The sequence below is a fragment of the Alosa sapidissima genome, chromosome 3, assembly GCF_018492685.1.
Source record: "Alosa sapidissima isolate fAloSap1 chromosome 3, fAloSap1.pri, whole genome shotgun sequence".
Lineage (NCBI taxonomy): Eukaryota > Metazoa > Chordata > Actinopteri > Clupeiformes > Clupeidae > Alosa > Alosa sapidissima.
Genome location: NC_055959.1, coordinates 30,768,697 through 30,796,276, shown reverse-complemented (window position 1 = coordinate 30,796,276; position 27,580 = coordinate 30,768,697). Strand labels below are relative to the sequence as shown.

The 27,580-nt window shown below is 39.6% G+C and overlaps 1 protein-coding gene across 2 annotated transcripts in view; it reads right to left on the bottom strand.

The window, feature by feature from the left end:
* Window positions 1-22,106, bottom strand: part of npnta (nephronectin a) — a 43,639-nt gene extending 21,533 nt beyond the window's left edge. The window contains exons 1-4 of one of the 2 annotated variants that reach the window (XM_042085813.1): window positions 21,818-22,106; window positions 11,050-11,153; window positions 8,055-8,105; window positions 4,221-4,313 (exon numbers count right to left, since the gene is read on the bottom strand). In XM_042085813.1, coding sequence (XP_041941747.1) covers window positions 4,221-4,313; window positions 8,055-8,105; window positions 11,050-11,153; window positions 21,818-21,924 — 355 coding nt within the window. In that variant the 5' untranslated portion in view covers window positions 21,925-22,106. The remainder of the gene's footprint in view (window positions 1-4,220; window positions 4,314-8,054; window positions 8,106-11,049; window positions 11,154-21,817) is intronic. The other variant, XM_042085814.1, reaches the window with a different exon arrangement.
* Between the last annotated feature and the right edge of the window lie 5,474 nt (window positions 22,107-27,580).

The following is a 27,580-nucleotide window of genomic DNA, read 5'->3' as shown; positions in this document are numbered from 1 at the left end:
ACCCATTCCATAACCACTCATTTCATGTATAATTGTAATTGTAGGTATACAATTACAATACATTCCATATTATTGTTGTAATTGAAGGTATCTGTGACCTAACATAGTCAAAACTGCACGAAATTGGAAGTGTATGATCATTATGACACCCTCTGTATGCACGCCAAGTTTTGTGGAATTCCGTTCATGGGGGGCCACACAATAAATTAATTTATGTTACTATACACCAACTGGCCTGTAGGTGGCCGGAGACAGTTTTCTGTGAATATCTCGAGAACCGTAGGGCCTAGGAGGTCCATCTTTTTTATGTATGTTGGTCTTAAGGGGGCATGTCAACCCATCCCATTACCACTTATTTCATGTATAGTGCCACCTAGTTAAAAATGAAAAAGCAAAAAATGTGGTGTTTTCATCACAATATCTCTGGCTGACAAGGTCAAAACTGCACAAAATTAAAAGTGTAGGATCATTATGACACCCTCCGAATGCATGCCAAGTTTTGTGTACTTTCGTTCATGGGGGGCCTTACAATAAAATAATTTATGTGTACATTTAGTGACGTACACCAACAAGGATTCCCGGGACACTGAAAGACCGGGGTACACGAAACTTGGTGGGCATGTACCCCCACATGGATAGCATGGAACTGTCATTTTTCGTTTTGATCTGTAGCCCCCCCGCTGGACTGGACCCCCCGAAAGGAGGGTAGGGCAGACACAGTTCTCTGTGAATATCTTGAGAACTGTAGGGCCATTTTTTTCCGTATGTTTGCCTCCAGGGGTCATGTTAACCCATTTCATGTGCACACATGTGCACAAACAGATACACACACACACACACACACACACACACATACATTCACAGTAATCATACGTATGACACATACTCACACAGTAGACATATGTACGCTTGCATGCACAGGCACATACGCAGGCACAAACACAAGCACGCACACACACACACACACACACACACACACACAACATAAACATAACACAAACAATCAAGAATTTCTCAGAATTATAAACAGGCAAGATGGAGGTGGGGTTGTATAAAATGAATTACATGTGAAATCTATGAACTAATCATGTTTTGGTACTTGTTGTCTAGCAGATACCAGTGAGAATTGAGTGTGGATAATGCAATTTAGTGAGACAGTTAGAATCATATAGGCCTTTCAGCGTGATTTCTTTTTGTGGAAAAAATGTGCTGGACTGGGCGGCGGTCATATTTTGTACCGCTCTGCGGTACATCTAGTTTTGGTTCAAATCTTAGTAGGCCTATGTGGTGATTGACAATGCTGCGGATTTCAATTCAATTTAATTTTACTTATAGAGCGCCAACACATTACACATGTCTCATGGCGCTTTACAGAGTGTTAGACAATCAGAGAAAAGAAAAGAAGGCCCATGGGTAACAGAGGCGAGGAAAAACTCCCTAGAATTGGAGATACATATAGGAAGAAACCTCAAGCAGATCCACGACTCAAGAGCCTGACCCATCTGCCTAGGGTCAGTTACAGAACAGTAAGGTCTGTATACATGATAAATGCAGAGAATAGAACATAGTGTATGTTCTATAAGAACTGTTTTCATGAAATATAGGTTTGTTCATGTTACAAGACATAATGAGCATGCACAACAGTTCTTTGATCTGATTTAGTGTTAACATGGCTGTTCAATCAGATTCCAAAAGGAATACATCACCCCTTGCGATCCAATTTAAATTTCAATCCAATTGGGCAATTGTTTTTTCTAATCAAGGTGAGCATTTTTTTTTATTGAGATTGAGGCATGAGTCTGATTCTAATCGGATTAAATGTGGCTCGTGTAAACCCACCTATGGAGAGAGAGAGAGAGAGGGAGAGGTTGATGGAATGGTGAAAGTAATTAAAAACTAGTTTCTTCAAAACCACGAAAAAACATATACTCTAGAACTCTAAAAATACTCAAGAACACTTGGCTGATATCACACACACAGACACAGACACAGACACACACACAGACACAGACACACACACACACACACACAGCACACATATGCACACATGAAGAGGGTCTAACATAATGAAGGAACAGGCTGGAAACTTCTCTGGAAAAATCTCTCAAACATTTTTCACATAATCAGAGATACACTGTCATTTTCTCTACACTCTTTTCTACACTCAGTTCGGCACTTCAGAGCTTTCCCCCCAGAGTTCGGCTCTTTCCCAAATAACACAAACATGAAATCACTCCTCCAAGCTGGCAATGCCAAAGCTCTTTATAAGGAAATGTGGGACACTCCAGGTGTTACAGATATAGTGTGCTTTAATGTAGAAAGCCTCAATCAGCTGTAAACATAAATGGTTACAATACGGCTTAAAATCCTGACATGGCATTTTATTGCATGACCTCTAACCAACAGTCATGTTTTCTTCTTGAATATGTAGGCCATTAATCCAGACAGTAGTGGTCTATTTTCAAGACATTACATCAGACAAAATGAATGAATGTTGGGATACATGCCAAAGCAGGCAGTTAAGATGAATGTCAAACACTTAAAAAAAAAAACATTAAGGTTGATATTTATAAACCATCTGAAAAAACAGGGTTCTCAAATCCATGTTCACAACTTTGTGACAATTCTAAATATATGTAAAAGACAGAGGAATGTGTCTGAGAGAAATTAAGAGGTCGTTTGAATAGCAAGAGCGGAAAGGCATGTACAGACGGCGCCTCATCCAAGAATCTGAATAGCTCACGGCCAGTAATAAGTCAGGCATTGCAGATGGGGTTGCAGATCACATATCTTTCATATTTTTGTTTTTAGTCATCTTACTGGTCCAGCAAAGTTTTCATCTAGGGCTTGGGGATAATGGGTTAGCTATTATTAGATGCACTGTATTATTACAGTACATTGAATAGGGATCTATGAGCACCAGTAGTGGGTTTTCACTTCTGAAACTGAGGAAGCCACAATAGGATTTAAGATGGTGACTAGTGCATGGGAGTGGTGAGCAGGATTAGGGCTAAGTGGGGGTTAGGAGGTGAATGTATTTTAATCTACAGTTAGATACTTATTTACCCTGTATTTTAATGAAGAACGTTTATTTATTTACGATACATTATTCATTCACAAAGAAAGCTGGTGTCCTTAAAGGTTGGATTTTTCCCTATTTTTTTTTAATTAAGGCATTAAGATCCATTTCCAAAAGATGATTTTTTGTATTCCTCTTTTTAGTCAACTTTAGCATGGGGCTGAAGACTTTTTATAGGCACTATAGGTGAATATCAACCCAATCCTATGCTACTGCTCTTTCAGGGTCTTTCTGTAAGTGATTTCAAGATGGTGTTAGTCATACAATTTCTTCCAATGACAGGGGCTCTAGTGGCTGCTATACAATGAACTGTCTAAGTAGAGCAGAACATGCAAGTCTCTTCTAAGCGCTATGGGCTTGTGAACTTTGACAAAAAAAAGAGGCCGAGCAAAATCGACACCCCCCCCCCCCCCCCCCTATAAAACTGGCTGTATCTTGGAAAGTATTGATCTTACATAAGAGTAATTTTACAGTGTGTCTCCTGGGTAACATAGGTACACCTGGTAATTTTTTCAGAATTTTTTGAGACCTAAGTGCGTGGGCCCTGGTTGAACTGACGTGGAATGACCCTGTGGCTAGAAGGATACATAGCTTTTAAGACCCCATATGGAAAATTCATATTATTTAATGAGGTTGTATCACTGAAAACGATTATTTCTGAAAACTTTGGCCAAAGTTGAGATGTGGGAAAACTGGTGGTTTCACTTTCATCAAGGGAAAACAGCGCTGTTGCATTGCGACATGTTCCCTCGTTTGTTTGAAATCTCTGATTGACCACTTGTTCGAGGGATTTGCGACAGCCTTTCCCAGCTGTTTAACATGTTTGTAGCATATCACTGTTCAACAGAATTATTTTTAAAAACGGAGGGGATATAGGAGAAGAAGGATGGTTCGTGTGTTTTCTTCCTACACCTCACGGTAAGCTATTTTGTTGCTCTGATTGGTTAGGTCTATCCAATTGAATGCAGAGGCATTCCCCCCCTGTATCGGTTGAAACACACCCCATAATTATGTCCCAATGGAGCAGTATCAGACTCATATTCTGACTAGAATTTGAGTATGACAACGTCAGGCTAACTCATTGCCATATTAGAGTGTATTGCACTGTTCCTATGTAAATGAGTAAAGCTTTATGTATTACCTTGGTTGCAGGTCTTTCCCGTGAAGCCAGGGTGGCACGTGCACTTGTTAGGTCCAGCACACTGTCCGTGCTTGCATCCATGGTGGCATACAGCTGTGGTGGGCATTTCCATAAAAGGCCAGAGAAGATAAAGTGCCCACTTTTATAATAATAATAATAATAATAATAATAATAACAATAATAATAATAGCAATGTCAAGTACACACATAACAGACTACAGATACTGAAAAACAATCCATACCAATGGTTGGTACTCAATTTTAAATGCAAAGTTAATGTCTTAAAACGTTCTGGCTCTGGTTAGTGCTCTGTTTCAATTGCAACTATTCTCAAGGTCAAAAAGCAAGGGACAAATGTGTAAGAATATGTCCCTAAGGTTAGCTACAGTATCTTTCACATTTTGACATGCTAATGATATGGTTCAATCAGAATGAATTCAATATAGTTGGGAACAAGGAGTAATGGCCCATCTAACTATGCTCATCTACATCCACTTTTTTTGCTCTGGTACAGATGGGCCAATATAAACAGCACATGTAATCTGAGGTTCTCAAATGGTAACTGTGCCATATCTTTGTGTAGTAAAAATCAGATATGATTAGGATATAAATGCATGCTTCTGTCTAACTGTACATATTGCAACATGCCAATGAAATTTCTGCAACTAAGTTTTATTCATGTATGAATAACATTTCAAAGATGCCCTTTCATATATGAAAGTCTGTCACACATTGTTCCTTATCAGAGGTTTCAACACCACTAGTCTTGAGTGCTCAACTATCTTAGATTAAACAAGATCCTTGTGCAACAGTCATTATTGCACATAGTTGGGGGCCTTAAGTAGCCTAGAAATCTAGATGCACCCTAGCGCAGGTAGTCTAGCAACTCTCCGTTGGCTTGCGAGTTTGGAAAATTAACCTTCAATAAGGCCAACCACATCGTGTATAGAGTCGGTAGGCGGGCTTAACATAATGATTGATGGCAGAGTTGCAACGGTTCGGCATGAATTCCCTGCTACTTGAAAACAAAGAAGATGGATGTTGCTGTTGGCGAACAGCGTGACACGAGTTAAACTTTTTTTAAGTTGGCAAAAGTTTGAACTAGCCAACTAGCTCTGCTGGTGGGAAAACGCATGGGACTCATGAGTTGTAGCGCTATCCTATTGCGTGCAGAGGGAATTTGAAAGACAACCGATTATCAATAAAGTATCTATCTATGATATAGCTAGGGCGCTGGAGCCAGCGACCCTTGGGGCCAAGATGGCGTACAAATCCAATATGGCCGCTCCCCGAAAAAGATGAGCTGAGCTACAAATACAAACTTGATGTCTTTTTCAGCTTAATTGATGATGGGAAACACAGATGTGCTTAAGGCCCCCAACTAACAGGCCCAGGCTAAGTTCAGGATTCATTCTCATTATCCTGCACTGCCTAAATTGATAGTTCACAGTGGGATTTACTCTCATATTTATCTCAAAAGGGCATATGATGAATTGTCATATCAGCTTTTGGTAAGATGTCTGGCCCAAGGGTGAGGAGTGCAGTAGAAATCTTTTTAGTTGTTGCATGATTAACCTATAAAACAACCATCAATTAAGTTGTCCTCTGTTAAATGCAATGTATAAATAGTGGTACATGATATGGTGTTGCAAAAAGCATCAAGTTTTCTCCATCCCCTACTCCTATAAATCCTTATGGCCCTCAAGTCAGTCTACTGAAGTCCTCTCCACCCTTTGTAAACCTCAAGCCTTACATCCTCTCCCCTTGGTTAAAGGTAACAGTATGCAAGATATACCTTGATGGTATAAAGGAACGAGCCATAGCAAGTTGCTAAAGAGAACCAGTCATCCAACTTCAAGAATAGTCGAACCGAAGACATCTCGCAAGAATCGTGAAACATTACCTTGTCAGTAGATACAGCTCTTTGGAGATTGTTTGCCTTCGCCTCCACAACGAAAGTATTTTCATTGTGTACAGGGGGAACAAGCCACGAGAAATAGGCTATTTACAACGGCAGAGTAAAATATAAATATATAGCGACTTTAGGGGGAACTCTACAGTCACCACAGATACCTGAAACTGCATAGTATACCTTTAAAAGACAATGCTATATATATTTAAGTGAGAATATATGTTCATATTGAATTTAATACCAGCAACACATCTCACTGCATTGCAGACAACAACAGACAAAGTATATTAGCGAAATTTGTTTTTTTCTTAAACCCCTGATTTTTTAAAAACTTAAACATGCCTGGCTCCTCCACTGATCCAGACATCTCTTTTGCCCTACGTCATCTTAGTGCCCCAGATATTTTTGGCTCCATGCCCATACAACAATATTTTGTTCACTTGTGCAGAACCTTCTGACCAAATGAGGAATTGCTCACTGCTCACCCTGTGTTTCTTTCAACATCACTGTGACCATTACAACATAAACTTGATTATTTTTTTGCCAGTAACTGATGAGGCTGACAGGGCTATTGAAGACTGCTCATACACTACACAGACAGACATCTAATACAGACATTCGATAGAGAATATCCATTCTCTGCACTCCCTGTCAGTTATATCTGCAGTCTTTCATGATTTGAATTGCTCCTAGGAGAGGATTTGGGGCATTAAAACAGAAGGAGTGAACATTAGGAACTCTAAGCAGAAGATGGTTGTTGGAGCAACTATGATGTGGCCTACAATATCAGTTCTGCAGTTATGAGATGTATGGTGGAAGATCACCAATAATGGCCTTATAGACAGATTTGTTTGTGTGTACTGTCTGTGGGTATGCATGTGTGCATGTGTATTTACTCCAGCTAATTGTGATACTGTGCTATAAGGTCAACTAAATACAATACATCTAATTCTGTTGTTTGTTAATATGTTTTATATTGGTTGCTTTTATGGGTCCTTCTAGTAATTAAAAGTTAGCAGAGTAGTTGTGATGTCCTGTCATTTCTTTTAACGCAACCTAAAGAAGGGGAGAAACACTCCTCCAACTGGACCACATCTCATCTACAACTACTCACGGATTAAAAGACCTAATAAATGTGTCACATGAATGGGCCTTCCCAACATTAAGGTCTGTTAAAACTATTTATCAGTGAACTATTTATCTTTTTCCCAGAGAGAAGAAATACTCTTTTCTGATTGGCTGCAGGGTGGTTATTAATTCTGAATAATGGGACACCTATGACGTAGATCTGGTAAAAAAAAAAAGTTAATCACCGTTCCATTTCAATGCTCATTAAATAGTAAACGGCGATTGAGCCTGTAAGTAGGCTAATGTACTTGGCGGAGGAAAATCCATTCCGCTGCGCATCGTGGACTTCTTTGCCTCTGCCTTGTCCATTAATTCCGTATAACAGGAATATAATGACCGCTGCAAAGTATATAATGACCGCTTTAAATGGCAACGGGTTTGTGCTTTTGATTCACATCTCATTCTGCAAGTAGTACGTTTGCTTATTGTATTGGAATTTCATTGAAAGTGGAAGTCAGCAAGTAAGACCACGCAACATCTAAAACTGTCAAGTTCTATTTATGTGGTGATTTATATTTTCTCAGCAGAGGCCACGAAACGGTAACAACATTATTTTAAAAGACCCATTGTATAAGGTTTCTTTTCTCGTTTTGGCAAGTAGCCGAATAATAAGAGGGATAATGTATTGCCTGACGGTCATTATTGGAAAATAAGTCCCAACAGGGCGAACAGGACCCTGAAGCGCAGCAGACAGGTCTTGCTTCGTCCTTTTTTTTCCGATAATGACCGGCGGACAATACATTATCCCTTACTTAATGTAGATCTTATTGAGCACTTTTACATATTACATATACCTTGGTCTCTGCACCTTATCCCGACTACTTTGAGGGTTAAGACGTAGGATGCTGCAAAACAAACAGCCACAAAAAAGCATAAAACATTACATGCTCTGCTCTAGTAAAGACAATACAAATGATAACATGTGTTTGCTTGGAAATGTATTAAAAGAAGCAAAATCAGAGTCTCATACATTACATGAATTGGTAATTTCCCTTCCTGTCTTAATTACCAGCTGTTACCATGCAATAACCAACTGGGTCAAAGGAAAAGGCATCTCATATCACTCACATTAAGCAATTCTTGCAATTGTAAAACACTAAAAAACTATTCACTCTAATCACATAAAGAATGTCATGCTTTTGTCATGCAAAATTACTTGTTTAATCCATCCAAGAGCTTCATAAATATCAGGAGTGCTTAACATAAAAAAAAGTCTGTAATAAATGGTTAGTTAGTTCAAGCAAATTTAGTCTTTCAAATCTATTTCAACCTGGGCAGGGTTTCCCACCAATGATGAATCTTAGTGACTGTGAGTGAGAAAGGTCAGAGAAAGTTTTTATGTGCGCTTCCTGAGCATGCTCATAGTTTATTACACATGCACTGCTCTTAAGCTGTACAGGGGTGCTGCTGTCCATAAACAGAGCTGACATATCCCCTAATTGATATATCCCCTTGAATTTCCCCTTGGGGATCAATAAAGTATCTATCTATCTATCTATCTATCTATCTATCTAATTTGGTGATATTGGGTGATGTCGCAGCTGCCTTTTGAACTTCATAGGACCTACATGTTAATTGACTTAAAGACAAGAGTGTGTGTACCAAGATTGTACTTTGTAGCAGCCAAAAATGTAATAACGGAATAACGTAATAACGGCCAATAACTTAAAGGAATTATCCGGAGTAAAATGCACTTTAATCAATTTACGGATGATTTGGGAGTACATACGTTGAGTGGACATCAAAATCATGTCATTCGGATGTGTTTTGAGAAAGTTTGATTTTACCGTTTTTAGTCAAAACTCGTTAGCCTGGAAGTGACCCGGGCATGTCATTTTGCCGCTACAAAACGCTATTTCTATAACTTTCTCAAAACACATCTGAATTACATGATTTTGATGTCAACTCAACGTATGTACTCCCAATCATCCGTAAATTGATCTAAAGTGCATTTTACTCCGGCTAATTCCTTTAATCATTTTAATGTGATAACATTTCTGAACCAAAATGTAATAACTTTTTGCAAATAATATACATTATTGACAGGTTATTATGTTAGTTGCTGGGTTAAAACAAAAACTTTGAAAATGTAATAACTGCAGCCTATTATGTAATACTGATATCACATTATTTAAGGTTTATTTATTGGATTTAAATTGTCACCATGGCACTGTACTTTCAAATAGCATCTTAAAAAATGACCATACAAACACCTCTCTCTCTCTCTCTGAGATAGGAGTATTTATTATGACAACCGCTAGCATAGCTAGCATTGCGGTCATATACAAGTTATTACAAAATTTTTGTGGTATGTTGGTCTCAAGGGCCCGCATCAACCTAGCCCATTACCAGTCATTTGTGATTTGCATTCATTTGAATAAATTTATATGTACATTTAGTAACTGTACTGCCATCGGCCTGTAGATAGTGTTTAGCGAAGGGTTGCCGTAAGGGATGTTGATAAATTGACATATGGATGTAGGCTGGCGGCTAGCATTATTTATTATCATCAAGGGGTGTGATAACTCGTAGCCTACCTCCAGGTTGCTTTGCATTGAGATGATACTTCAGACTTGACAAACTCCTATGGTATGAAAATTCCCTACTGCAGAAATCACAGAGAACATGCTCCTGTCAACAGTTCCAACTGGGCGTTTTTTTAAACGTAGGCTAAATGTTCCATTCACTGGACCAAGCAGCGCTTTCTCGTCTGCCTCCTTCAGTCACTGTAGCCAGACCTGCACTGGGTCAAAGAGCACCACGAAATGTGATTAATCAGCATTAAATTAGTTTAACATGTTATTTTTTCTGTAATTCATTAATTGAAATTAACGCGTTATTTTGACAGCCCTATTATAAACGTTTGAGGTGTAAAATATTTAATACAGGAAGTGGAAATGGACACTGGTCCTATCATGGCATCACAATATAATGGAACTCTTGTTTGCATCTAGTGGTACAATACAAACTATTAAACAGCTGTAGATTAATTTACACATCTCATTTGTTGTTAAAACTGTTGTCTAAAACTGCTCCCAATGGATATGGAGAAGCAGGTATGATGGAACAGTGGCGTCGCTGCCTGACAATAGGCCATTACTGGTTTGATCCCCAAACCAGCCACTGCGAATCCATGTCGTTTTGGATAAAAAAAACGTCTGCTAAGTACCAGTCACTTGATAATGATCTCAAATCAGCCTATACAGTAAGTGCAGTGGCAATTTTCAAACATCTGATTATAGATTTGCCAGGATCTGGTTGTTGTAGTTTGTATCCCAAAAAGGTTCCAGTTATAAACAGCACTTACCACAGTCTCATGATACCAGATGTACAGTATATTTGGGGACTGTGATGATAAAATGTGAAAGGTAGGATAAATGTATTTATTTAAAAGTCTATGCAAATGTCTTTTGCAGGGATAGTATAGGGACATGCAAGGGTTTTATGATGTAGCCTTAGTAACCAAATTACATAGCCTGTTAGTGTTTCTATTCAACACACTTCTACTCCAGAGTTTCAGAAAGTTGTCTCCAGATTGTGACATTGTACCAAAGCCACCTTTGGCCCATGTGACTACACAGAAGATTGTATTGTTATGAATACAGTTCCAGCAAGTCACATGATTGAATTTTATTTCATTTTATTGTGTTTTCTTCACACATTGTCACAAATATAACTTTTGATCAATAAATGGTGACTTGTTGCATAGGATTGGAATTGAGCAGGGCTAAAGCAGCTATTGAAGCCCCCCTAATCAAACTCCAGTTGGCTGTAGAAGCATTCACTCACGTTGGCAGTGACCCCAGGAATTTCGTTTCCAACCCCAGCAGCAGTCGACTCGCCCACCATACCGACACAGTCCATTAGATGATCCAATCTGCGTAGTAGACCATCTGTCAGGTGACAAAGCCATTGGATCAGGACTATACAACAGTTCCTCCAACCCCAGCACGAATAATAGATTAACCAAATGTGACAGTACAACGAATCCTTGCGATACTGGGTTGAAGGATCTGGTAGGGGGACAGTTGGTAAGTGTTCTTAATAGTATCCTGTAATAAACTCTGGGTTTGCTAACTACGTTGTTGGTGCTTCGTTTAATGTGTAGGGACCCTGAGCAAGCTACTGACAAAGTTTGGTGCTGTTTTGACCAATATTACTGGTTAAAAAAATGCTATTTGGGAAGCGTTTTCTCATAGCCCTTAGCTAATCCACTGTTTGTGATTTAGGGCTATAGCGTATACCTGGGCAAGCTCTGGTGGTTGATCACTGAAAAATACTGTATCCACGGCTTATTTGATGTGTTTTAATGCAGAAAAAGACCCTGGGGTCAATTTTAGCCGGAGTTACACTTTAAGTATTCAAATTATTAAATATTTTTAGCTACTAGTAATTATGCAGATTATAAAATACTATACATTATTAACAAAATATACACACTTTATATTAATTCCAAAATATATGAAATAGAAATATATGACGTAAGCCATCATTTTCTGTGTGTTTGTGTGTGTGTGTAGAGAGTCAAGCAGAATCTAGGATGGCCACTGGTGTGAATGATCTATATTCAATGATGATTCTATGATGACCTCAAGGTGGTGGGGGCCCCCAAATCAAATACATTTTTATCGAAGAAGTATCGAAATTGCAATTCTTGAGTTGGTATCGGTATCAAAACAATAATTTTGGTATCATGACAACACTATACCAATCTAATATAGGCCTACATAACATGTACAATTTCCAATAACAATTTTGACACAGTGGATATTGACACGCCAAATGTGTATGCCAGATACTGTATGTTCAGTCCAAGTCTCAGTCTCATTATGATAGCCACTGGCTTCCAAAGACACTTTCTTATGTTCCTCACAAAGATCTAGGCACCGATTTCTTAAATTTTGCCATTCCAAGTGGAGGTGCTGAATATCCTCACCCGTGAGGTCAGTTTGTACCCCTACATTTACGGTAGACGTAGGCCTAATGGTTTCCATAGGCCTATCTTTGTCATGCGATTCATCTCTTTCATGTGCAAGGTTTTCTTTATCAACGTTAACGATAACTAGATGTACCGCATAGCGGTACAAAATATGACCGCCACTCAGTCCTGTACATCCATTTCGCGAAAATAAATCACACTTCAATTTGTCTCCATCTTTTACTCCATCCCCCACTCTTGAAACTTTTGTGTATGCTTGTTTGGCATGCCTGAGTGTGTGTGTGCGGCTGCACAGAAAGTAGCCTACTGGTGCTGAAAAGGTGAATAGATTGTAGAATAGCCAAAGAAGATGTACCATTGTTATTAATTCTCTCTAAACAATCACAAGTAGGGCAGGTCATCACAGTTCATCCATTGCAACTGGATTGATGAAAGGTCACTTACACCTGTAGGCTACATTGTATTTGGGAAAAGCAAAAGGTATCAGCATAATGTTATTTATTTATTTATTTATTTTGTATGTATTTATAAACAAAAACATCTCTGTCAGTTCCATGCCGTTTTCAACAGCTATCAAAAACAAAGGTCATTTTTGGATGGATGGATTTTTTGTGAATGTTTCTTCTTCTACATAAGATTTTAGCCATCTTTAGTTCATGTAATACTTTATTGTCAATGCACAAATTAAGTAACAGTAGTCTGAAACGTTATTGTTAATGCACAAATTAAGTAACAGTAGTCTGAAACGAAATGCTGTTTTACATCTAACCAGTGGTGCAAATAACTGACATGTCCAAATGGGCCTTGATGAAATGCGTCGCTAGACTGTTCATACACATTTTAACGGGCCAAAGTTGAAGAGCTTTTGTCCGTTATTGTTCGTGCAAATATAGGCTGATTCATGTTCCCTTGCATTGTGTAACTAAGGTCCATGGCTAGTCTGGCTTTCATCAGACCAAGCTCAATCTTTTAAGAAATCAAAAAATAAATAGCGGGCAGATCAGGCTGGGTTCACCCAGCCTAGTCCATAGGCACCCGATATTGTTTAATTTTCAGATTGAGATATACACGCTCTGGCTATTCTAAATGCAAAAATGCATTAGGGAGTTATAACAAAACTGTAACTAACAAACTAGATCCTAATAGAAAGCTGTTAGCTTCCCTAAGCTACAGGTAGGATTATAAGGTAGGCCTATTACCAACATAAATTGTCAATAGGCTATGCTGGCGACACAAATAAAATCTCCTTTGGAAACCAATGGCTTACGACTTACAGTATCAAGCGGACTTAAACTGCCATATCGTGGCGAAAATTTGTAATAAGATTCACGCAGCTCCATGAGTCAAGGAAAGCGCGAATTAAGTAGCCACTTCTAAATGGGACCCACTACACAGTAGCTTAAGGTGTGTTGCTAAAGCAGCCATAATGAAATGAAGGTGTCATTGTTTGGATACTTCACACACACGTGCTTTTTAATTTCACAGACTACAACTACCAAGCTGGAATCAAAGGACATCGATTCCCCTCTCACACCCTGCACGCACTTAAAACAAAATAAACAGGCGTCTCAGTCTCACGCATGTATAGGCAAAACTGTATCAGACCGGTGTAACGTTGGTAAATCTTCCATTGCACAGAATGATTTTGTAGCACGTGCAATAAATGACAGTCGAAAGATACAAACAGTGCTGCTATCAATTTGCTTGGTATAACCGCATTTATAGTTTTCTACAAATGCAATCAATCAAATGGGCCTCCATCACTCAACCAACGCTAACGGTGACCAAGCATGTCCGATAAACATCCTCACTTCATCCTCACTTACACTTCATGTGAACATCGTCCTGTCCTTATTAGATGTTCGCTGCGGTAAATTACAGTCCTTGTAGGAAGTGTCCATTGTTTTTCCAACCCACTTTTAACTTCCAACAAAATTACGTCTCACTGCAACGATGCGCCATCTAGTGGACAAACGACTACTTATCGCCAATACTGAAAATGCAGCCATGATAATGATGATGAATATTTTGGCTTTCTTTTGATCCTACTGAATTTGTAATTATGTATCGGCCGTTCTAATACCGATAGTATGTGGGTGCCTGTGTGTGTGCATGTTTATATGTGTGCACCGCCATTTGCAGGCCAATGAGTGTACAGTCACTAAATGTACACATAACCTAATTTTTTTAGCCCCCCCCATGGATGAAATTCTACGAAACTTGGCATACCCCCAGACCCCCAGAGAATGCCAGGTCAATCATACACATAAAATTTGGTGCAGTTCTGAACATCTTTTGAATGACAACTGAAGATAACTGAACTGAAGATAGGGGCGATTAAAGCAGAATAATATTGCATTTTCATTTTTTACCGGGGGGGGCAAATCACAAATGAGTGATTATGAGCCAGGTTGATGTGGGCCCTTGAGACCAACATACCATAAAAGATTCACAGAGAACTGTGTCTGCCCTACCCTCCTTTCGGGGGGTCCAGTCCAGCGGGGGGGCTGCAGATCAAAACGAAAAATGACGGTTCCATGCTATCCATGTGGGGGTACATGCCCACCAAGTTTTGTGTACCCCGATCTTTCAGTGTCCCGGGAATCCTTGTTGGTGTACGTCACTAAATGTACACATAAATTATTTTATTGTAAGGCCCCCCATGAACGAAAGTACACAAAACTTGGCATGCATTCGGAGGGTGTCATAATGATCCTACACTTTTAATTTCGTGCAGTTTTGACCTTGTCAGCCAGAGATATTGTGATGAAAACACCTCATTTTTTGCTTTTTAATTTTTAACTAGGTGGCGCTATACATGAAATAAGTGGTAATGGGATGGGTTGACATGCCCCCTTAAGACCAACATACAAAAAAAAGGTGGACCTCCTAGGCCCTACGGTTCTCGAGATATTCACAGAAAACTGTCTCCGGCCACCTACAGGCCAGTTGGTGTATAGTAACATAAATTAATTTATTGTGTGGCCCCCCATGAACGGAATTCCACAAAACTTGGCGTGCATACAGAGGGTGTCATAATGATCCTACACTTCCAATTTCGTGCAGTTTTGACTATGTTAGGTCACAGATACCTTCAATTACACCACCTCATTTTTACTTTTTTGTGTTTAACTAGGTGGCGCTATACATGAAATGAGTGGTTATGGAATGGGTTGACATGGACCCTTGAGATCAACATACAAAAAAAAAATGGTCCTCCTAAACCCTACGGTTTTCGAGATATTCACAGAAAACTGTGTCTGCCCTACCCTCCTTTCGGGGGGTCCAATTCAGCGGGGGGGCTACAGATCAAAACGAAAAACGATGGTTCCATGCTATCCATGTGGGGTTACATGTCCACCAAGTTTTGTGTACCCCGGTCTTTCAGTGTCCCGGGAATCATTGACGGAAATTTGGGCATGCGAAAAAGAAAAAAAAATAAAAAAAAAAATAAAAAAAAAAAAGAAAAAGAAAAAAAAAAAAAAATCTGACTAAACCTATATGACCGCCGCTTCGCTGCGCGGCGGTCATAATAAGTAGGCCTAGGCCTATCGCGGACATATCGAGGAGAGCACTGGCTGCTGAGAGTCTCTGTTCTTGTTCCCTCTCTTTTTTTCAACGCTGCCTCACTTCAAATTTTTTCAAAGCTGCCACCCGTCTCGCTTTCTCTGGCGTCCTGACGAAGGAGAAAATGCTGGGAATGTAGTCCGGCGCAGTGATAGTACTCGAGTCCGGTCTCGGACTCAAGACCGGTCTCGAGACCGATTTCTGCTTTCTCGGACTCGACTCGGACTTGTTCCTTCAAAGACTCGGTCTTGACTCGGTCTCGGACCACAGTGGGAAGAGAAGGACTCGTAATTTCAGAACGAGTCCTCGAGACCAGCGCATTTTTTTATGTTCATATATAAAAAAAAAACTGAAAATGAAATTTCACGGCGGCCACGTCTTTGCCCCTTGCGTTGGCCTTGGTGCCCCCTTCTTTCAATATTCTGCTTTGCGTCCGTTTAATAACGATTTTTATTTAGCCTATAGCCTGTCAAAATAATCTTAGCATCACAGCGCAAACTAATTCAGTCTTACACAGTGGAGAAAATGACAGCGCATGGCAAGACAGAAAGTGCGTCCAAACTCACCCATTCTTCTCAGCTGAAATAGCCTACTCGCAATCGTTAAGCCTACTCATCACACAGACACATGTATCACATCACATGAAAGAGCTTTTTCTCAGCTTTTAAACGATGTTAGCCGCTAATTGCTGTGGTGAACGGTTCGCGAGAAAAGTAAATAATATAATTAAATTTAATCATAACGGCTACATAAGGTGCTATACCCATCTCCCCTACCCATTCATCTCGGTGGAATACTTCACGAACCCTTAGTTCAACACGACAAACCATATATCAGAATAAACAGCAGACCTTACCAGAAATAAAGCAGTCCCCTGTACAGTAAGCCGTTCCAGAGTATTCCGGTTAAATTAAAAATGTAATCTGCAGCAAGGTCTACATTCATCTCCAACTTTGGTCTTTAGGTTTCAAAATGTGTTTAAATCGTTCTTCATGATTTCATAACAGGCCAAATACAAAATAAATGTTACAAATATTGCCTAGATATAGGTAAATATTAAAATCAGAGGATATAGGCTACAGCTGAGTAAGAGTTTGTGAAAGGAGTCTTAATGATCAAAAAATGCTAAGCATGCACCTAGGCTATTTGAGTTTCTTAAAGCTGAGCTGTGCTTAAATTGTTCAATACATGATTCCATAACAGGCCAAATATAAAATAAATATAAATATTAAATATAGCCTAGACATCTAAATATTAGATGATCAGATGATTTACAGTTCTATGTAATATGTCATGTTTTTGTAATGTTTCATACAGTGATGCAGGTCTACTGCTGTGAATAGGCTAAATACAACTTTGATTATTTTTATAGCCTACTACTGTATAGTTAACTTTGGCCTTGGTGCCCTGACATGTGGCCTTTGTGCCCCCCACCAAATATGCCCAACTGAAGTGGCCTTGCCCCTAAAATGGTGAAATTCCAAGCCTGGGCCTAACTGTTGATTATTAATTGGGGTGATATTAAATCATGAATATGAAAACTGACATGTTTTTATGGTCTTGGTCTCGGCTCGGTCTCGGCTCGGTCTCGACTCCTAAAGGACTCGGTCTCGACTCGGACTTGCTTCCTCAAAGACTCGGTCTTGACTCGGACTCGACTGTATTTGAAAACCAACGGATTCGGTCTCGACCCTTCAAAGACTCGGTCTTGTCTCGGACTCGGCATAGGCGGTCTCGTCCCCATCACTAGTCCGGCGAAAGGGAATGGTCACTCTTTCTCCCTACAAATGAATTGCATATCCTATTATGATAGACTAGTCTATAGGCTAAATGTAAAATTAGATTTATACTGACCCAGATAGCAAGAGGCAGGCGGACCACTGTCGGTCCATTGGGGGCATAGCTGGCGGTCCGCCGGCATTTTGCTCACCGGTTCTCTGGTGGTCCGCTGGCAGGTTGCAGACAAATTGCGCAATATTTTGCCACTATTGGTCTAAAATCTTTTTCATTTGTTCAATTATACTCCATATATCATTTTATTAACTTTTCTTAATTTTCATGACAAGTTAAATTAAAAGAGATGGTGGTCCATCGGCAGACTAGTGCACGCCACCAGCGGCATACCACCAGCGGTCCGCTATCTGCCAATCTGATTTTGCCATCTGGGGATTTACACTCAGATTAAAGATGATAAAGTATTTTTAAGGATGAATCCCGTCTAACCGCTGCAGTCCACTTATTTCTTATTTCTGTTTCCAATGGAAATCTATGAAACGGTACATTTGGTTTGTCACAGCTCCGATTGTGACACCCGACGGCACAGCAAGTATGTGCCATATTTTGTTAGCTTTGTTTGGTAGGCAATGATGTTGTAAGCTATTTTATACAGTCTATGGTTGTAATGGTTAATAGTTTCGTTGACTCCCAAAATGGCATCATAAACAGAAATTATGTCCATCGCGTTATCATAAACGTCACCTAGGAAACCTCAATATGGGCCTAATAAGACACACCCCATTTTATGGGACTCTTATGCACACTCTACTTTATATATATATTTTTAAGTTATCCATGATTTCCAATATGGAACAGTCTACTTTTTTCAATACCAGCTAGGCCTTGTAACCTAGTGACTCAAAACCAATGCAGAATAGCTCTCTTATATGGGGCAAATCAGACACACCTCATTTTATGGGGCTTTTATGCACACTCTACTTTCTATGAATATTCTAAAGAAAATCTGTAATTTCCTATATGGAACGGTCTACTTTTTTCAATACCTCTAAAGCCATGTGACCTAATGACTCCAAACCAATGCAGAATAGTTCTACTATATATGTGATCTGATCTGACCAAATAAGTCACAAGTCGCACATTCTAATTTTGAGATACAGGCCGATTACTTCAAAAAACATTTGAAAATATCGATTTTTTTTGGTGATATATGAAAGAAGGGGTATTCAAAATTAATTTCCCTAAGTTTCATAGTCAAGACAAGAATGTAAAGTTACATAAGTTACTACTTAAGTGGGCAAATCCTACCTGTACCTGCCAGTAACCTGTAACTTCAAATACCATTTTCTCAGTTTTTCAATTGGAAAATGATGGCGGGAGGCCATAATTCAAAATTCAAAAACTTGACAAAAATTCAAGATATGGGCCAGGGTATCATTGTAAAGCTCATGGTGTCCTCTGTCCATTGCTACATCAACTCCCTATTTAAATAGGCCTTAATGTACATGCACAAACCAGAAGCAAGAAACAGCAATTATAGCATATGGGTATTAGCATATCATATGACAGGGTTATGCAAATTGAAGATAGGCTTGCTAATTTCATGTGTGAACGCTTTGAAGTTTATGGTGGTGTGGCTCCTGCTTGTCTCTGGAAAGGGCTCTTCACAGTTGGTGCCCTTGATAACTTTGACAACAAGTTCAACAAATTCTGTAACCTTTCATGGTATTGGAATCAGCATGTTTCACAACTGGGTCAAACATGCACTGAGACGACAGAACTGACATGTGAAGATGCAATTGCATGGTCTACTTATTATGCTTCTATGCAATCTTTGATGGATGACCCCCCAGTAATGCACTCCTTCCTCTGTCATGGTTAATCATGACATGGATGTTCTAAGACAAACTATTGCATATCTAAATCCAAAAAAAAGCAGCACACCTAACTCACACCAGGCATGCCAACCAAGTCACTCTCATGACACTTCACAATCTACAGTTGGAAACCTTTAGGGTTAGTGCTGACCCCAAAGATGAAGACACTTTCATCAATTGGACAAATGACATACCGAAAAGAGTCCAACTTTCACGTACTGGGATCTGATAATCAGATATGAAACCCTCATTCTCATTTTCGTCAGGGCCCATACAGACAGAATGTGTGGATATGTATATGTAGAAGTATTAGAATAATTATATTTGCAAATTATGTTTTCATCCCTGTAGAGGCAGCTACAGCAGTAACGAAGCATGAGGTTTAAAACTGGGGAATCCCAAACGTGAATAAGCCTAAGTAGTTTAAGCAACATTTAGCATCATAATCAAACCTGTGTACTTCATCTTCTCATTGGTGACTGACCTGGGTAAATGGGTTAATTCTCCTGTAGCCTGACATGATGTTCGGACATCTTCAACTGTGTTTGTGACCATCCTTAACATCATGAGCTAGGAATAAATATCCTGGTCTGCTCACTCTCTTTTATACAACTGCTGCTGTCTTGTTTGTGTCCCTCCCTTTCATTTATCCCATATATGTAAAGCCTCATGACCATAAAAATTAGCATGAAATAGGTCACAGATGTATAATTTATGTACATTTATGTACATTGGTAGTCCGCTGACACAACTTGGCTACTCACATTCATAGTTTAGCACTTTGGCATGAATTTATCTGATTGGTGTGAGCCAACACGCAGTTGGATTACCATACCCGTCCAGTTGAGATTTTACTGAATGTTTTTGTGCAAATCAACAATCGAGAGATTCCACCATACCATAAGGCACTTTTTTTGTCTCATGCAGTCCTGTCAGAGTGGTACAAAGCCTAACGGTAATTTGCTCATTTTTATAAGGTGTGAACTGTGGCTGTAACTTCTGGGCGTGAAGTTAGTTTGGACTCCTCTCGGAAGTGCATGCAAGTATTTGTAGAGCGAGAGACTTTTGACAATTTCCCATTGAGAATTTTTTTGCATTATAGCCATGGTTGAACATATTATGTAGCCTGTATTGACAAAGGTATATAATTGAGTCAAATGTTTATTTTTGTCTATTTTGTTATAGAAATGTCCATAATGTTTTTTTTTTCATTCTGAGGAATTTGGCTTCCCCTGACTTCCATTAGGAGTCGCCACTGAGCTACAGGATCATGAAGAAGCAGACACCAGGATTGGTTTACAGCATGACCTGGAGCAAGGATCACAAACTGTCCATACGCGTACTGTGGACACATGTCATTACGATCCTTGCAGGTTTATTCCACAATTTAGTTATGGTTCAACCTTTGATTGACATTTGAGTGGCTTTTGGTATAAGTAAAAAGTACAGATTTGATCTATACATAGCATATGTATTAAAAGTCTAGGAGAGGAAAAATCTCGAGCATGCACGTTTTATGTTTCATGTTTCATGCATACAGGTTGTGATACAACATCTGCATTCAGGTGAGAGGTCAGCTTGGCGGGTCAAAATTATGACGGTATTGTCACTCTTGCCAAAAATCCCTTCCAGGGACTGGATGTTGAATCTCAGCAGTTCCAGAAGCTTGAGAGACTAACTTGCTGGCCTTCTGACCTAATAATACACATCAGGTCATTTCAGCTCCTACCCCAATGTATCTTGAGGAATACCGGTGAAGTGGAACGCTAGTTTACAGCAAAAATAATTCCCTACTCTGACAGTAGTGTCCCACTTTATAGGGCCTGCACTATCCCCAAGTATAGGCTATTTTAAAATTGGTAACACAACCTAGCTTTGTATTTGGTTGTTACAGCATTAGGCTACTGACAGAAATTACAGATCGTAAACATTGACAGAGAACATTAGGCTATATATTTTCAAACTGTCAACTTAAGTTTATTCTTCATTGCCTTCTGCTGAAATTAGCTATCTGTGGGCTACTGCATCTAGTCTTAATTCCATTACTTCGGCGTTTCTTTAAAGTTAAGGAAGAATGCCACGAGCTACTGTATCTGCAGTTCGCCAGCATTGCAGTTTTAACATTGCCAGTGTTCCGAGTGATTTGAGGAAACGTGTATTGTGCAAGCTGGTAGGCTGTTGTCAGTAACAGCAACAAATGCGTTCAAATGAAGCAATGTCAGAAAGAACTGAGTGGCCGTCAGAGGCCGTGTTTAGAAAAAGCCTATTGCCTGATTCATTTTTGTCCGCCTCTGTCCGAACTAGAGCGCAACCCCAAACTGTCGCTGAACACGCAGTTGAGCTAAACCTGAACAACTAACTTAAAGTAAAATTAAGAATGTTAACAAACGATGTTAAGAACATGTTCATAATGTAATTTTTAGTAATCTGCATTTCTTACCTGCCATCGAACTCCGCATTTGCCAAGACCAAGCAAACGTATAGAAACATACATTTATACCAATGCGCCCGCAATAGTAAATCGCGCTCCATTGCCTGAACGTCCATTAAAGAACCTGTGCGTGTTTTGTGATCCACCCAAATTAGCTAGTCTAAATAGCTACACGCCAAGGTATGCTGCTACAGCAAGGTTTACCTGGAAAGTAGCCTAGAGGATGGAGCTAAACTTAAGGCTGTCTGAAATGGTCTGGTTGTGTGGCCTGTTGAGAGCGGCGTGGACTGTAGTGCTATTATAGCGGGGTCCTGTCCTGTAGCTTGCTGAAGAGTGTACCCTACTGGCGTTAATGTCTCTCCCGTTGCAAAGTCTATGTTGCAGTTTACAAAACCAACCACCTGTTTACTTTGTTGTTCATTTCTAATACACAAAAACGGGTAGGCCTACTACTTGAAGCAGAACTAGATGTATCGCAGAGCGGTACAAAATATGACCGCCGCCCAGTCCAGCACATTTTTTCCACAAAAATAAGAACACGTCAAATTGTGTTCATTTTTCTTTGTTCCTTTTTTGTGTTTGTAATTGAGTGGGTGCACAGTGTGTGGTTGTTTTTGTGTATGTGTGCTTCTGTGTGTTTGTTGAGTGTGTGTGCCTGCATGTAAGTTAGTTTTTTTGTGTGTGTTTGTGTGTGTGTGTATGTAGGTGTGTTTGTATGTATGGGTGCATGTGTGTGTGTGTTTATGTGTTTGTGTGCGTGTTTGTGAGTGTTTGTGTGTGTGTGCGCATGTATGTGTGTGTGCATGTGTAGTGTGCTATTCAACTACTTCCAATAACCTAGCCCATCTGTTACAATAATGCATACAGAACTGGTTCCTTCCTTCAAAATACTGTAGGGGACTAGTAAATCACCATAATTTAACAATGTTAACAAACATCAAATGTAAAGTATATATACTATCTCTCACAAATGACCTACTGAATTGTCGTCTTCAAAGTCGTGCCAAGAGAATAGCTGCTTTATTCACCATCTACTGGCTCTGTGTATTGCCATGCCTGCAAACTCCTGTCCCCCCAAAGCCGACAACATGCCTTCATCAGTGGATTTAGAGATTGGAAACATTCTGAAAGAATCAGGGATCATGAAACAAGTTTGGAACATAGACAGAATATGTTGCCTATGTTGCAGAGATCCCAAGCCGTTTGCAGAGCGGATGGTGCACTTGTCCAACAATGTGAGGCAGAACAATGGTACTGGGCAGAGGTACTCAAGCGTGTGGTTACAGTCATCAAGTTTTTGGGATCTAGGGGGTCAGCTATCAGAGGGGATGTTGGGCTCAGTGCATAATGGGAATTATCTGGGATCATTGGAGCTTATTCACATTTCAACCAATTTCTAAAGGACCACCTTGTGAAGCATGGCAACAAGGGGAAAGGTAGGCTAAGCCCTCATACCTCTCCTCCACTGTGTGATGAGTTTATTGCATTGATGGGTGACAAAACCTTGTCAGCAAGACCTTGCAGATGAAATTAAGCAGGCAAAATATTTCTCTGTTATCGTCGATTCCACCCCAGATCTTGCGCATGTGGATCAGCTGACATTTGTATTCAGATTTATTAATGCAAGTGGGAAAAGAGGTTGAAAGGATCATATGAACTCATCCACAGCCAAACAGGCCTAGTTTTTAGCTGAATCTGTGATTAGCACGGTGCAAAACCTTGGACTGGACTTGGCGAACTGTCGTGGGCAAAGTTATGATAATGCTAGCAACATATCTGGCAAGCAGGCTACAACGGACTCCAAGCTCATGAGAAGGAAAACGAATCCAGGCACTCCAGGAAAGGTGACTGAGGAAGGTATATTTAAAAAGCCTTTATTTGTTACTGGCTAATCCATAGTTTAAAACGCCAACATGTTTCGACCACTCTTGGTCTTCATCAGGGCATGTACAAGTGAATGAGGACTTAGGCCTCACCTATATAGGGTCAAGAGGTCATATGACCAGAAAAGATGTAGATACTCTGCAACAGGTGATCCTTTCCAACAAATAAAGGTTTTTAAATATACCTTCCTCAGTCACCTTTCCTGGAGTGCCTGGATTCGTTTTCCTTCTCATGAACTGATCCCATTTTCCAAGAGCACCCGATACGAGGATAAAGTCTACGCTTTACAACCAAGAGCTACCAGCCTCTTTTGCTGAAGGACTCCAAGCTCAGTTGTGATTAGCATGGTGCAAAACCTTGGACTAGACTTGGCAAACTGTCGTGGGCAAAGTTATGATAATGCTAGCAACATATCTGGCAAGTACAACGGACTCCAAGCTCAGTTAAAAAAAGAAACCCCACTGATCCACTACACAGTACACCATGTGCCGCCCACTCCTTAAATCTTGTGGGTATTACTATGGAAGACTGCTGTGCTGTGCAGATGTCATCTCTTTTTTTGAACTTCTACAGTACAGTCTCAGTATACATTTTGCAGTGCTTCAACCCATCGCTGGAATATAATTGTTCAAAAACAGTGATTATGACAAGAGCCATAGCCTACTTTAAAATCCCACTGCTGTAGGCAACCAGGTGGAACCGAGCAGACTCAACGAAAGCTCTATGCAGAAATTACAGCGCAATTAGAGATTCATTGGCCAAAACAGCCTCGGACTGTGATGAAAAGAACCAAACGCAAGGCCTCTACGCTGGGCAGATTTAAAGCAACCAGTGACAAACGTCAAATAAGTGACATAGATTTAGCAACTGCTGTGCGGCTTTTACAGTGCTATCCTATGTTGGCACGTTACAAGACCAGTTTGCAGATCTGGAAGAATCAGCACGATCTGTCAGTGCTACACAGGACTAGCACTACTGACTAAGTTTTGAAAACGAACGTTAAGGGTTGTTTTAAGGACATGTTTGTGCATGCCCATAGCCAGCCACTCTGAAACAGTCAGAGGCGATTGAAAACGAGTCAGAAAGTCAAGACGGGACCCATTGTCAAAATTTCGGTGTCCACCACTTTTTCATCCAAAACAAACCAAAAAAGGGACTCAAAGTGCTAAATACCGGAATTATCCTTTAAACAAAAGGAAATTATATGAGTTAATAGACAGCCTAATATGAAATGTTGTGTAGACGTGTGTGAGTTATTCACATATAGTCTGGAATGCCAGTGTGTTCTTAGGCTCACCTTTTATAGCAAAGATAGGCCATTAGGCCTAATAATGAAAAAGTTTGTGTTTTTATGAGCTCAGTCTTGAAAGGAGGCCAGTTGTAAGGCTCATTTGTTAAAATAAAAAATATATATATACCGATAGTAGTGCGTCAACATAAAATGTTGATATAGTTTATTGTGAAACAATAAACATGATCTTGACTTTGAACTACATGCAACATAGCCAGTGGTTTACTTTTACTCCATACACACTAATTGGCTTCCTGACTGGTGATAATTTCACATTTTAGCATTTTAAAAAGAATCTCTGGTTTTAAATAAAGGCTTCCTTAGCTGTCTGTTATATTTCACTGTTGCGTTCAAAAAATAATTGATTGGCTACATATAGAAACATTTAATAGGCTAATTACTCTGTAGCCACCAAGTTCTTTGAAAGATTCATTGTAAAACAGTTATGTGAAACATTTATGCATCTGTTCTGTCTCCTGAATGCACTTTATGCTGAGACTACTGTACATACCGGGACATACATCTCCACCAAGCCATGCAGAAGCCTGATTTGTTAGTCTGAGTGGCATTACTGTACTCGAAAATCTTGCTCTCCCCTATATGTTAATCGGCCAGTAGGTAAAAATGGGGAATAATGAGTAGTGAGCAAAATACCTGTCTCAACAAATTTTGTGTACTAGTACCTGAAAGATCTAGCCTGGTAAACCAGACCCTAGAATCTTTCAGATTAAGAGTCTGGCCACGAGTAATGAAAATGGCCCAATTCGAGGGGCGGCACCAACCATGCATTTGAAACTCTCACTGCACGCAGTTGGATAACGCTACGACCAATCACAACAATTCATCAGTGTCAGTCATCAGTGTAGCTCGCCTTTGTCCCGCCTACACCGATTTGATTGGTCCCTCTCGCTCGAGAGATAGAAGAAATTTGGATCATTGCTCGTGGCCAGAGTAGCTTGCGGGCACAATTCAAATTGTGCTCTCGCGAGAACTCTGGATTTCCAGGGTATGAAAGATCATGGAAATTTCATTGAAGGTCATTGAAAAATCATATAAAAGGTTTTTGAAATGTTGGCAGTGAAAATGGATGGGAACTCAGCTAACAGTATCTGCACTGGTAACATTCATTTAAATATTATCTCTCCACTGGTACATCCAGGGGGATTTAGTTGGCACCTGTGTGATATGGTGTGTGGCAGAGGTCCAACCCTGTCATCCATGTTACAGCAGTTCTATACCTGAAACTTTCGTATTCCTATTATGAACGATACCCTCCAGATTTTTTTGGGACATTTGAGGTTATCAGGTGAGGCAATTGACAACATGGAATGCCTCATAACAGCTGTAATGCCACATACTGTACAGTGCCCTCCCCAGTTATTGGCTCCCTTGAAAAAAAAATCACTTTTTGACGACTGCATAACACCACACAAAGAAATAATTGCTGTTATTGTGAGAAAAATTGTGACCGCCCCCACTGTGTTGCAATGAGGTTCCTTTGAGGCAAAGTGACAAAACTAACATTACACATACAATATCAGGGGTTTCAAATAAAATTTCACAGCAAAATTCAGAAAGTAATCTTTATTACAATGGGTTTTTAGAGACTAAAACATTAACAATGAACAATTATCTTGAGGCAAACATTTTCAAAACAGAATAATTACATTTTAGTCCAACTTTTATGAGCACTTTAAACTAAGGTATGCAACTGCTAACTTTCAAAGTTGACAATGTAGTCAATTAAAGCGATGGTTCGGAGTAATTTCACCCTAGGGTCCTTTGCACCATGACCCCGAGCCAAACACCCTCCCAGAACCCGTTTTCCTTTGGTCGAACCCTGCTCGAGTAGCGCTGTCAGAAACTAATGACTTTCTGCAGGCGCTTATGGAACCAACAGAGTATCTCGTAAATTACCCAACTAATAATTCCCTGAATGGTCAAAACTTCTACAGTAGTATAACTATGTTCTTTACTCATAAAATGAGGCATTGGAAAGTTTGTAAGTACACCAGGAGTTTATTTAAATAACACTTGCCTGATGGATTATACTCTCTGCTGCTATCTACCGCTGCGTCGACATTACTTCCGTGATTTAGGAAAAGTCCGTAAAAGTCCTGGCAGGAAGCATGCATAAGGATGTAGATCCAGAAATGCACTAATATTTTGTTCGTAGTACCAGTTTGCAAGAATTATTAGTTAACACTAAGTTGTAAAAACTTCGGAAAAAAATATTAAAAACTGGATTTACCAAAAAACTTTGATGTAATCGCTTCCTGCCAGGACGTTTACCGGCTTTTCCCAAATCACAGAGGTAACGTTGACGCAGCGGTAAATAGCAGCAGAGTAGAAGCCATCAGGCAAGTGTTATTTAAATAAACTCCTGGTGTACTTACAAACTTTCCAATGCCTCGTTTTATGAGTAAAGAACATAGTTATACTACTGTAGAAGTTTCGTACCTTTCAGGGAATTATTTAATAATTATTTTTGTTATATATATATATATATATATATATATATATATATATATATATATATATATATATATATATATATATATATTTTTTTTTTTTTTTTATTATTTAAAAAAGCAAAG